Here is a 12344-nt window from a genome sequence, read left to right as displayed (position 1 = left end):
TAATTTCAGTTGGGATTTAGAATGAAAAATAAAGTCAATGCAGCATTGAAGTATGTAATTTTTAAATGGATGTTCTTACCTGGTTAAGTTGTCTGTTAAGATTTCTAGAAGCAAAATGTCTGAAGAACCATGCAGTTGTCACTCTCTCTCCTGCATGGAATGAATCATTTAGAAAACCAGAACATGTTATAGGTGTGTTTTGGAGGGAAGAAGAGCATATAACTTACTTAAATTTCAAAGTGATGTATAAAGTGGGTTTTTTCTTGTATATGTCATCTTTCGTCTTCCAAAACCCAGAAAAAATAAATCCTTATCTTAACTGAATGATGGTAATACTATAGTGAATGATACTTTTAGAGACTTGAGCATACTATGGTATTTCTCATGTAGCAAATACCCTGGTAAAAATGAAATAGAAGAGTTCCCAAGAATCTACATAATGTTCTATAGTAATATCTTTCAAAAAAACTTTCAGCATTCAATTCCAGTTTTCTTCCCTTTTAGGAAAACAATGGCGACAATAGCAGTGAATAAAGTTGGTTTCTGATGATTTTTTTTAAAAATTCTTAAGCCCTCTATTGCCTTAGAAATTTATCGGTGAAGTAGGCTCCTCAGGATTAATGCTTCTTAAAAATTTAAATTAAAATAAATATTCATTTATTTTGTCTTTAGTTTTTTGTTTTCTAGTCAGTCTTAGTGAGAATATTTTCTTGATGCTATTTTGCTTTGATGAAACATGGACTGTCTCATGAGTATCAAAAATTAAAATTTCCTTCCTTGTGTCTAAGACAAAGACAAACTTCTCACGTTACTATGAGCTGACAGACTGAGTTTTACTGTCCTTCTTTCTGGGAAGTATCATATTAACAAGTTTTTTAAAATAATTTTAAAAATGAGTGTTTCACAGTTTCATTCACTCATTTAATTTTCCAAATCAAATAGGATACCTGTGGAAGATACAACTAATGCTCATGTACATTAGTATTACTTAACTAGCCAGAGGAAAATGCGGTTAGCTTCATATTAACTTTTGGGTGTTAGTAGTTGAGGAAGCTTTTTGTAATGATTACCCTGTACTATTCTCAGATTTCTTATTGTTTTAACCCGTAAAGCCTCTCATGCTTGTAAAACTTACGTAGCTTGCTTGTTTATAACCAGATTCCTTGTCCATAAATCCCTGATTTGTCCTGCAGGGGAGAAAAAGTTGACGTGCCATGGGGTGTGGTCTGTGGCACTGCCTAGAACAACTATTCTTAGCGTATTAGAGGTTTCAGCACAGATGGAAATCAAGAGAGACAGTATGCTGGTGTCCAAGCAGTGCCTGGTGCCTCTTCCTGGGGCTGGAGACAGTGAAGCACCCCTGGGGGAAGTGTGCCCTGGGCATGGAGTTATCAGGTGAAGGAGCTGTGGAAGGGGTGAGAAGACTTGCATGCCTTCAGGGAAGATAAACAGATCAGCAGGATCTTTGCAGAGACACTGCGGACTCAAGATCCCTAGTCCTGTAATGGAAAAGACAGTGAGTGCGAGACTGCATTCAAAGCTTTGGTGAACAGAAACTATCACGATGAGGAAGGCTGTAAACTTGTGATTTCTGGCAACAGAAGCAAGGTTTCTTTTCCACCTGCAGATCTGAAATGGCAGATTAGGTGTAGTGCCCTGAGAATAGGTGAGGAGCAACAAGATCTGCTAGGGCAGGCATCAGAACTTAGCCTTAACCAGTTAAGAGGAAAAGGAGTGTGATTGTTGTCAGAGACTCCCTCCTGTGATAGAGGCACCCGTGTGCTGTGACTTGTTGCCTATGGAGGTTTGCTGCTTGTGAAGGACTAAGGGTTACTGCGGAGGGTTGTTACCATATTTCTCTAGTGGTGCTTAGAGGCTTTCCCTTTTAGAGTGATATTATATCACAGCTACTTAGCAACACTTGAGAATCTTCACTAATTCATTCAATAGGTTTCTTTGCCAAGTTGAAAATGTTTGCATTCTTATTAGGAAAAGTGTTTAATAAGTTTCCTGAAACTTTGGCTGTTATAGAAGTTTTACCAATGCAAATACATGCAGTCAACGCAAGTGCCTTATGTATATTACTGCAAAGCTTTACCTCTTTTTTTTTTTTTTTTTTTTTTTTAAAACTAATATGGATACTTGGGAAAGTGTAAGTGTAAATTATGCATCTAGGACAGTGGCTCCCATGGGATTCCACTTGTGTTGTTCCTTTCCGTACTTATAGCACTGCATAGGGCCTACTGATGCCTCCTTGCATTGGTTAATTTGCAGACAACAACTTGAATGTTTCAGTTTAAATTGAACTATAGATTCAGCTGTGAAGACAGCAAAAACAAAGAAAAGCATTTTATTTTGCCTTATCAGTCATGATTTACCTCCTCACTTCAAAGTGATATGCAGACTAAATTTAGTTGTGTTGAAGTAACGGTTGCATGAAAGTAGTTTCACTTAATCCATGACCTTATGCTTTTAATTTATTTCAGTGGTAGGACCAGTCAAGAGGAAAGCAAGAACTTTTTTTTTGCTTTTGGATAACACAAAACAAATTACGTTCATTTCAGCCATGAAACAATGATTCCAACCTCCCTTCCTCTCCACCCCACCCCCAAATTGGTTATAAAATTTCAATCTATAGTTATTTATCATTTGAGCCAATAGCGTTTATTTGTCTTTTGTTTTGTTTGGTTTTACTTCATAAATAAAGTATCTTGATGGCTCTTTCTATAAATCTCCCTTTAAATCTATTTTGTAGTGCAATATACTACATATCCCAGCAGATCAGTGTAGATGTTAATCTTTCATTGCTCACTAGAGGATTTCCTTACTTTTGTAATAGAATTAAATGGCATTTTCTTTCTTTAGGTTCTAATTCTCAGATGCTGAATGAAGCATAGTATTTGTTGATATTTCAGAAGAACGTTGAAAAATAATTAGAAAGAAATATGATTATCTCAGGAAGTTGTTGTATATATTTAGATTTCCCATCCTTACAATTTATAAACAAGTAAATATAGCAGCCTATTGGGATGCAATATCATGATATAAGCAATTTCCAAATTCAGTGAAATAGATACCTAACTTTTCATATTGCTGCTCTTGTCTAACATGCTTCTTAACTAGCCTTTGCAGTGATCAAAGGTATTTGATGCATTACTCATCAATCTCCTCCAAAGCAAAAACATCTTACCAACTTTTCTACTTACCCCTAATATCTTCTGAACAGCTGGTGAACTTCTGGATATCTATTTTAAGTACTTCTACCATTTAATCTTTAGTACTTTATTTTCCACCTACTTGTTTCTAGAAAGCTTTTTCATATATCTACCTATTTGTAATCAGTCCCAAAGTTTATTTACTTTGGGCAGTAAAAGATAGTGTTTCAAAAGATTATGAAGGTAGAAGTGTAAAAAAGAATCACAGAAGCACGAAATTCTTGATGTTGGAAGGGACCTCTGGAGATTGTGTAGTTGAAAACACCTCAAAGCAGAATCAACTAGAGTAGGTTGCTCAGGACTGTGTCTTGTTGAGTTTTGAGATGGAGACTCCAGAAGGTCCCTGAGAAGCCTGTTCCGGTGTTTGACCACCCTCACAATAAAAAAAAAAAAAAAAAAGTTCTTATGTTTAAATGGAATTAGTTTTATTTCAATTTGTGCCAAATTTTAGTTTGAATTTTGGGGAAGAATCTGCAAGTGTATTTTCTGATGAGTGTATTTTGTGTAGGAAATAAATTGATGGGCTGTAAATGAGAAACATTCTGCCACACAGATGAGAGAAAGCTTCTGAGTAACTCAAAGAAGCGGGTCACTACTTTGAGCTAAAGGCATCAAAGAATAAATCCTGTTCTATGATCTTGAGAAATAGGTAGTTTTAATTAGATTTTAATTAGAATTAGTATTACAGATACTGAGATGCACAATAAAAACACTACACACACCAGCAGACATCCCCCCTGAAATCCTAACTTCTTTTTTACAACTGTCAGATATTTCGGGGGTACCCTGTATCACTGCTGGAAACTAATGTAGTGCAGAATAAATTAAACTTGTGTTCAGTACATATGATCTTTATTTGCAGAGTTGTTTTATACCTTAAACAGCTATTGTGATTAAAAAATATTTGAAAAGAATGATTTTTTTGTGCTGTTGAAAACTTTATTCAGTATCCATATTTAAAATCCAGATGGAATTATGCATACTTGGGTAAAATTTGACCACCTTCTAGCCATGCCCTGCCCAACAGGCAGGGAATCTGAGCCCCACAAAAAAGAAATCAACTTTCCATGCTTGCTGGACCTTTTGAATTACTAGAGTTGAATATGCTGAGACTTGCACTGGGAACTAAATTTATTTTCTCACCATGCTTTGTAACAGGGATTTTTGAAAAGACGTTCGTTCCAAGAAGCTGAAATTCTACGTCAGCTGTTTTCTTCATCATTCCCAGACTTATACCGCTTCAGCATTCAGTCTCTGCAATGCAAGACCGAGATGTTGGAAGCCTTTGTGATTATGCAGAGCATTAATATGCTGCAGGGCCTTATCCCACCTAAGGTAAAGTCATGTGGATTTTTTAATATTTACCTAATCTAATGGAGATAATTTTAAGTCATGAGGTTATGTAAAGAGGAGATTCTTTGATAACTTGGAATATAAATGAAGATGCATGTTAATAAGGAATACCTTCTTTTTTTTTTTAGAAAATAATAGCTACGATGTGCCCTGTTTTAACATTTGGATGTGATGTTTAGCACTGACATGTAGCATGCATCAGACAGCAGTTTTCCTTCAGGGTTTTTTAGGTGGATTGTTATCAGGTTATAAACTAGAACTTCAACAGATCAAATGCTGTAATGGACGATTAAAACTGATATTTACAGAGTGCTTTTCTATATTTTGTGGTCTACTTGATATTGATATAGTCTCTTCATTGATGAAGATATCAGTAAATTTAAACATGACTGAAGGCTTTTAACCTGATGTTACTAATGATTCTCAAGTAGAATTTTCAGGCTAATGAAAATAAAATCCTAACTCACTCCTTCAGGAGCAAGGAGGGGAATTGACTGCAAAATACTTGGAAAAGCTGTACGTCTTCTCTCTTATGTGGAGTGTAGGAGCATTACTAGAACTGGAAGACAGATGCAAAATGGAACACTGGCTTCGAAACCATGCTACAATAAAACTTGATCTCCCCTGTATCCCAGAAGGCAGTGAAGATACCATGTTTGATTATTATGTGGCATCTGATGGTTAGTAACCCAGCTGGGTGGTATGAAGTAAAACTTAAAAGTAATTTTATAAATGTGCTTCTTTTGGAGGATTAAATCACTTTTTTTTTTGTAGCTTACCTTCTTTTGTGTTCCTTTAGCAAGTTTTGTTTTACAGCTACACTTTACTGGTGATGTTGTATAAACTTTCTTCCCTGTTTCCTGTGAGAAATGAGAATGTGGATATATTGCTACAGATAACTGCATGGTCTCTGTGCCGATGAATTGTGAAGTGAACAAAATTAGACAAGCCTTGTCCTTTTCATAATTTATGTAGGAAAGAGGAGTTAAGCCTCTTAGATCCAACTTGGGAGATTCTATGATTATATGATTCTATAATTTTGGTCTGAATTTACAGAGTGGGATTACTGTATGTGAGACAGAGGTGCTGACAGATGAGTCAAATCAATGGAAAACAAAAGATGTGATGATGCCTTGTGTTTCTAAAGCATTAATTAATTTTTTTCTTATTAGGTAAATGGATGCACTGGAATACACGTGTTAAAGAGTATGTATATCCCACTAGCAGCACTCCAGAGTATGGCTCCATTCTTGTGCCTAATGTTGACAATGTGAGAATGGATTTCCTTATTGAAATCATTGCAAAACAGGGCAAGGTACTTCTTCTGTATTTCACATCTAAATAGTGCGAACAGTACACGTGATAAAGTTTTTGAGTTAGAAGTGAAATATTATACTATTGGAAAGGAAAAACTTCTTTTTTTGATATAAACTTGTGATTCCAGGAGCTACCTTGATGTAAATATGCTTGAACTCTTGAATAGTCACTGCTTCATGATTTTTTTGTCTTTGCCTCACCCATCCTTTTTGCAGCAGAAATAACTGTAATTACAGCTGAGATCAGGTCAGAACAGAAGCAATTCTTTCATGTAGCTGTTGGAGAGGGGGCAGCACACAGGGCAGCAGAGTGCCAGATTCTGCTGATACGAACTCTGCCCGCATGGGGCAGTTACAGAGTTTATGTACCTTTAGGTTATTCAACCCATTCTTCACCAAAACTGTGTCAGATAAGCAGAATATGGGAAATAACAACAGCAATCGAAATCTTTCAGATAATGAGGCTCTAGAAGGTACATCCTTTTTTAGATAAATGCTTTTTATGAATAATTCATTCCTTTGTTAATTAAATTGTGCTGACTGACGTGACTATTAACTGCAAATATTTTTAACTTGTCAGGCCTGCAAAATTCTATGAGACTTAAACTATTTTGCTTCCACACGTCCCTTGTTGAGAATTCACTTTACATAGCTTTTCTAGTTTCATTTCAGTTCATAAGTTAAATGGGATTGCTGAGGCTTTGCCAAGAGACCCATCTCTTGTGTTTTGTCTTATTTCAATGTTGTCTTTGTCTAGGCTGTCCTACTAATTGGTGAGCAAGGAACTGCAAAGACTGTTATCATCAAAGGTTTTATGTCAAAATATAACCCTGAAAGCCACATGGCTAAGAGTTTGAATTTTTCATCTGCAACTACCCCATTAATTTTCCAGGTATAGTAGTCATTCACTTTCTAGTACAATGTGATTGGCCTCAAAGATTGTTCTTAGAATTTGCTAGGAAGATGCTTCTGCAAGTGGTTTATTTAATTGAAAATGAGTGCAGAAACTAAAAAGCACCTGCTCAAAAGGATTGTGTCCTAACACATGATTTAAAAGACTTCTGTAAAAACCATGTTCCCTTCAACTTCTCTGGTAGTTATCGAGCTGTTCTTGGACTATTACAATATCATGCATATTATTTGTTTCATCACATTTCATGTTTTTATGTCAAATGTATAATTTCTCACTAATTGGGTAGAGCTGTCAGTGACTTCCCTCAGATTTCCCTAAAAGCCATGAGTAAAATAAGTGCTACCCACAACAATCTGTCATAAAAAGTGTGCTGTCTGCAATTTAAATTTCAGTATATTAAATTACTCATTAAAAAAGTAACACATGCAGTGCAGCTGCTCTAAATAGAACTATGAATACTTAAATCCTAAACTTTACTGCCTGTCCAAATTTCTACTGGGCTACTTTGAATTATTTCAAGTTTCTTTAACCTGCTGGCAATATACATGGGAAATATTTTTAATGCGGTTTGCTATGCCAAGCCAAAGCGCTGTCTGTGCTGTAATCAGAATTGCTGTCTGTAAGCCTGATGCCTCATCTATCATCTGCATTTATAGCATAGTAGAAACTATGAACATGTTTAATATACAAGTATGTAATTTTGGTCTTATTTTCCTTAGTATTATTCCTTCTATTGATTAGGCTATGACAACAAAAAGTAGTGTTGATACATCTATTTTTATAAAATACATGTCAAGTTTATTGATGATAGGTCATCAAGATATCTGAAATAGATGTGCAAGTCTTAACAGTCAAATCTCTGATAACAGTCTAGACCAAAGCATTGTCTGTTATGACACATGCTTTAAAATTACTCTGACTTTGTAAAATCTTAGTCTAACTGATGCCACTTGTGTAAGAAGGCATTCCAGGTTTCTGTACAGGAGCCTAGGCACAACATAAGAATGCAGATATTTAGATTAACACTAAAGAATAACTATGCATGGTTAAGAGAGCTGTCACTTGGTATAGAATAAATAAAAACTGGACCTTAAGAAGAATGGAGCAATGGAAAGATGATGGGAAGAAAAGTAGTGGTAAGTCTACTATTGAGCAAAATGATTTCATCAAGTCTATTTATGTATGTGAGTTTAATTATCACTGTATGCTTTTATGAAGTACATTGATGTCTGCTGGAAACGTCTTCAAGAATCACATCTTTCAAATCTGACAGATTATTAGTTTAATCTTTACTGCTAGCAACCATGAATTTTGCTTATAAATAAAATGAAAGAAAAGTTCAAAATGGTTTCAAAATTATGAAATGTTAAGCATGGTTGTCTATGCTAGATATTTGTTCTATCTGATACTAACCTAATGCTGTATAGCATGAGATTTCAGACATTCTAGTTGAACCAGTGGAGTTACTTCCATCAGATATGTTGTCTAAACCTTCCTTAGTAAAATTCTGTGTAAAATTATCAATATGTTTAAATGACTGAATCATGTATGAAATGAAGGGCTCTTTGTAACTGTGCTAATAATTGCCTTTTAACAGCGTACAATAGAAAGTTATGTGGACAAGCGCATGGGCACAACTTATGGTCCTCCTGCAGGCAAAAAGATGACAGTCTTCATTGATGATGTGAATATGCCCATAATAAATCAATGGGGAGATCAGGTTAGTTTGTAAAAGAGGAAAAAAGAAGGCAAAAGATATTTTCTTTCTTTCCTTGCTGATTTCTCAATCAGACAGTGGGGGGTAAATTTCATATGTAGTGCTTAATTATTAAACAGTCTTTTTAAAGAACCCATCTAGTTTTATATTGTCATGAATTAATTGAAAATAAATACACTGACTACAAGAAGCAGTTTAAGTACTTGTTAAAATATGCCTGTATAATTTTAACAATGTTTTTTAGCAATGCTCATTTTTAATAAATAAAAAAAAAAATTAGAAAAAAACCTTTGGCACACAAACTGTGATAGCAAACTGGCTGTGTAAACGGTAATTAAAATACTGTGAATGCTGAGAGGTAAGAAGTGACTTTTCTGCTTTAGAAAAAAATTGAAGTAATCGTGATGTACATTGGCAAGATTATTCTGCAGTATATTGCTTTGGAAACTAGTTTTAGAATTTCTAGAGAAGTATAGTCATATAATGTACTGTCTGTGGGATGTTTTCAGCTGGTCAAACAGAAAAGCAGGGGGTCCATTTATGGCTAAGGATAGGAATCTTGCGTTCTTTTGTATGTCAGTAATTCTGTGTTTGCAGCTTGAAAAAACATGTTTGTGATTGCTGCACATCAAAATTTCATCAAAATACTTGGTAGCAAATGCAACATGTGGAGATGCATCATTTTGGACTTGATTAGAACAAACTGGAAATTTCATGTTAAAAAGGAGAAATATTTCCATACAACACTGTTGGAAATCATGCAGCATTCAAGCGAGAATGGAATGAAGGATTAATTCTAAACTAGGGATTCTCCTCCCAGGATTTTTGTCCACAGATACTACCAATGAAAAGGACGATCTAAATATGCTTATTGCTATCAGTACATTTTTCTCCTGAAGCATATAAGAAGAGGTTTGGGGGAGAAAATAATGGTGTAATCTTTATTAGGTCTTTCAAGTACATAAGTATGTTTTGTATGTCATTTGGTTGTGTGTATATTCTGTTATATAATACCTGGTTATTTTACAGGTCACTAATGAGATAGTTAGGCAGCTGATGGAACAGAATGGACTGTATAGCCTCGAAAAGCCTGGTGAATTTACCAACATTGTGGACATTCAGTTTTTGGCTGCCATGATCCACCCTGGGGGAGGTCGCAATGACATTCCGCAGAGGCTCAAGAGACAATTTTCTGTGTTCAACTGTACTCTGCCTTCTAATTCTTCCATTGACAAAATTTTTGGTAAAGGGAAATTAGCTTTGTATCCATTCCATTTTTGAAAATGGTAGTTGATTTTTCTTCATCCCTCTATTTGTAAACATTATGATTACAATAGAGGCATAATCCCCCTCTGATTTGCTTACCAGCACATTGTCCTTTGGTAATCAGTCCCCACCTGCAACTTCATGCGGCCAGCAGGACTAGGGAAGTGATTGTCTGCATGTACTCAGCACTGGTGAGGCCTCACCTTGAATACCATGTTCAGTTTTGGGCCCCTCACTAAAAGAAAGACATTGAGATGCTGGAGCATGTCTGAAGAAGACCAGCAAAGCTGGTGAAGGCTCTAGAGCACATATCTTATGAGGAGTGGCTGAGGGAACTGGGATTGTTTAGTCTGGAAAATAGGAGGCTCAGGGGAGACCTTATCATTCTCTACAACTACCTAAAAGGAGGTTGTAGCGAGGTGGGTGTCGCTCTCTTCTCCCATGTATCAAGTGATAGGACAAGAGGAAATGGCCTCAGGTTGCTCCAGAGGAGGTTTAGATTGGATATTAGGAAAAATTTCTTCACCGAAAGGGTTGTCAAGCATTGAAGCAGGCTGTCCAGGGAAGTGGTTGAGTCACCATCCCTGGTGGTATTTAAAAGATGTGTAGATGTGGTGTTTAAGGACATGGTTTAGTGGTGGGCCTGGCAGTGCTAAGTTAATGGTTGGACTCGATCTTGAAGGTCTTTTCCAACCTAAATGATTCTATGATTCTACGGTTTATCAATCTGTAAGTTTTTCAGGTCCAGTCATATCTCTGAATCTGTTGGTATGCTGTGTTAGAAGAATGGCATGAAGGCCATTCCTAGTTTTAGTGACAATGTTGGAGAGTAGCTAAGTTGCTACTGGTGCTAAGAATGAGTGACTAATGACTAGACTTTCACAAAGGACAGGATCATATTAGTCTCAGAGAAGAGATTAGCTATGCAAAGACTGTGGAAGCTATTTCGATAGAAAATATTTTTAATAGACAGTTAATTAAGAGCTAAATACCCAGTGAGCTGGTGGCAGAATGGTGTTAAAACCAGGTGAATCAAGAGACTGGAAAGCCATTTCAACAGATTAGACAAGGGTTTGGGGGTTAAAAAAAGAAAAATAAGAATATCGTAGCTCTTGGTGTTGTGCTAGTGTGTTTTAGAAGAATCTTTCATTTGTGTTTTTTTTTTTTTTTTTTTTTTTTAACAGGTGTAATTGGAGAAGGGCACTATTGTGGTGAGCGGGGATTTTCAGAAGATGTGAAGAAAACAGTAGCCAAATTGGTTCCACTGACACGCAGACTGTGGCAGATTACCAAGCTAAAAATGTTGCCCACACCAGCCAAATTCCATTATGTCTTCAACCTTCGAGACCTCTCAAGGATTTGGCAAGGAATGCTGAATACTACATCAGAAGTGATCAATGAACCAAAGGTAAGTGCAGCACATCAGTGGCTTTCTGTATAATTATAGTGTAGCAAAGAGGATGAACAGTCTAACTTATTGGCAGTTGAGTTCGCTTTAGAAAAATATAATTTCTGATTAAAAAAGTTTTCAGTGTTCAAGGCAAAGATGTTTTAGTCTAGCTTTTACAGTGCCAACTGAAATGACAATTTTGTTTCATAACTATTACAAGAAATGCTTCTTTTGACAGAAGAGGGTTTGCTTCTGTCTGCTTGTTCTTTTGACAAATACTAGTTTGTTTGAAAGAAGAGAGCAAAGAAAACTATGAGAAACAATGAACTTAACCCAATGAAAATGCGTACATATTGATTAAAAAAATAACCAATTCTTCTCTCTCCGCTAGTGTCTTAAGGCTTTCAGCCACTGCCTAATATCTGTCTATAAAATGATTTCTGGTTTATGGCTTAAAAGGAAAAAGTAGTAATGAGTAATAGTGATTTTTTTTTTTCCATAATCCACCTTTCTTCCAGAAAGCTCAATACTTTATGCATCATTTCTCTTTTAATTATTTTAAGGAATTATTTTAGTGTTTTGAGCGTGGAAATATGAAGTGCTGGAAAAGCAATGTTTATGGTAATCATGGAAAACTTATTATACATTTGCGTTACATAATCACTTCATCTTTAATGTACTTCCCCGCTTCTTGAATAAGCTCCTGAATTGTACTACATTTAAAATTTAAATTTTAGAATTGATTTTAATTTCTGAAGCTAAAAATATGCAGCACTAAGATGATTATATGTATATATATTCTCAATTAATGCCTTTTGAAGTATAGCAAACATCTGATTGTATAAATTTACATATTAGTTTTGAGACTTGACATAGCATGTGTCGTTTGTACAAAGTACTGTAAACTCAAACAAGGGGTCTTCAAGGAGTACTTAGAATTTTTTGTACTGTTGTGTAGTAATAGTGTAGGATAAAACCAGTGCTGCTAGGATTAAGGATCTGAAGGGTTTTCCTTCTCCAACCTATGACCAAACCAAAGGACTTTAAAGGTATATTGAATTTGTAGAAGGAATACTATAAACACTTATATGTTTTATTTTGCTTTAACTACTTTGGATATAGTATTGGGAGTGTCATCTGTGTTTGGCATGAAATTATTCATGCCATGATGCTA

General features: G+C 35.6%; 1 protein-coding gene across 11 annotated transcripts in view; it reads left to right on the top strand.

Annotated features, from left to right (window-relative positions):
- The window catches only part of DNAH5 (dynein axonemal heavy chain 5), a 157888-nt gene that overhangs the window by 92466 nt on the left and 53078 nt on the right, over positions 1-12344 (top strand). For all 11 annotated transcript variants that reach the window (XR_012623466.1, XM_074826033.1, XM_074826022.1 and 8 more), the window contains 7 exons: positions 4374-4550; positions 5044-5248; positions 5741-5883; positions 6642-6776; positions 8395-8517; positions 9544-9757; positions 10965-11188. Coding sequence is in view for 10 of the 11 variants with exons in the window: in XM_074826033.1 (XP_074682134.1) it covers positions 4374-4550; positions 5044-5248; positions 5741-5883; positions 6642-6776; positions 8395-8517; positions 9544-9757; positions 10965-11188 (1221 nt within the window). In the remaining variant the exon portion in view is untranslated. The remainder of the gene's footprint in view (positions 1-4373; positions 4551-5043; positions 5249-5740; positions 5884-6641; positions 6777-8394; positions 8518-9543; positions 9758-10964; positions 11189-12344) is intronic.

Source organism: Strix aluco, chromosome 1 (assembly GCF_031877795.1).
Source record: "Strix aluco isolate bStrAlu1 chromosome 1, bStrAlu1.hap1, whole genome shotgun sequence".
NCBI classification, from domain to species: Eukaryota; Metazoa; Chordata; class Aves; order Strigiformes; family Strigidae; genus Strix; species Strix aluco.
This window is presented reverse-complemented; position numbering and strand designations above follow the sequence as displayed.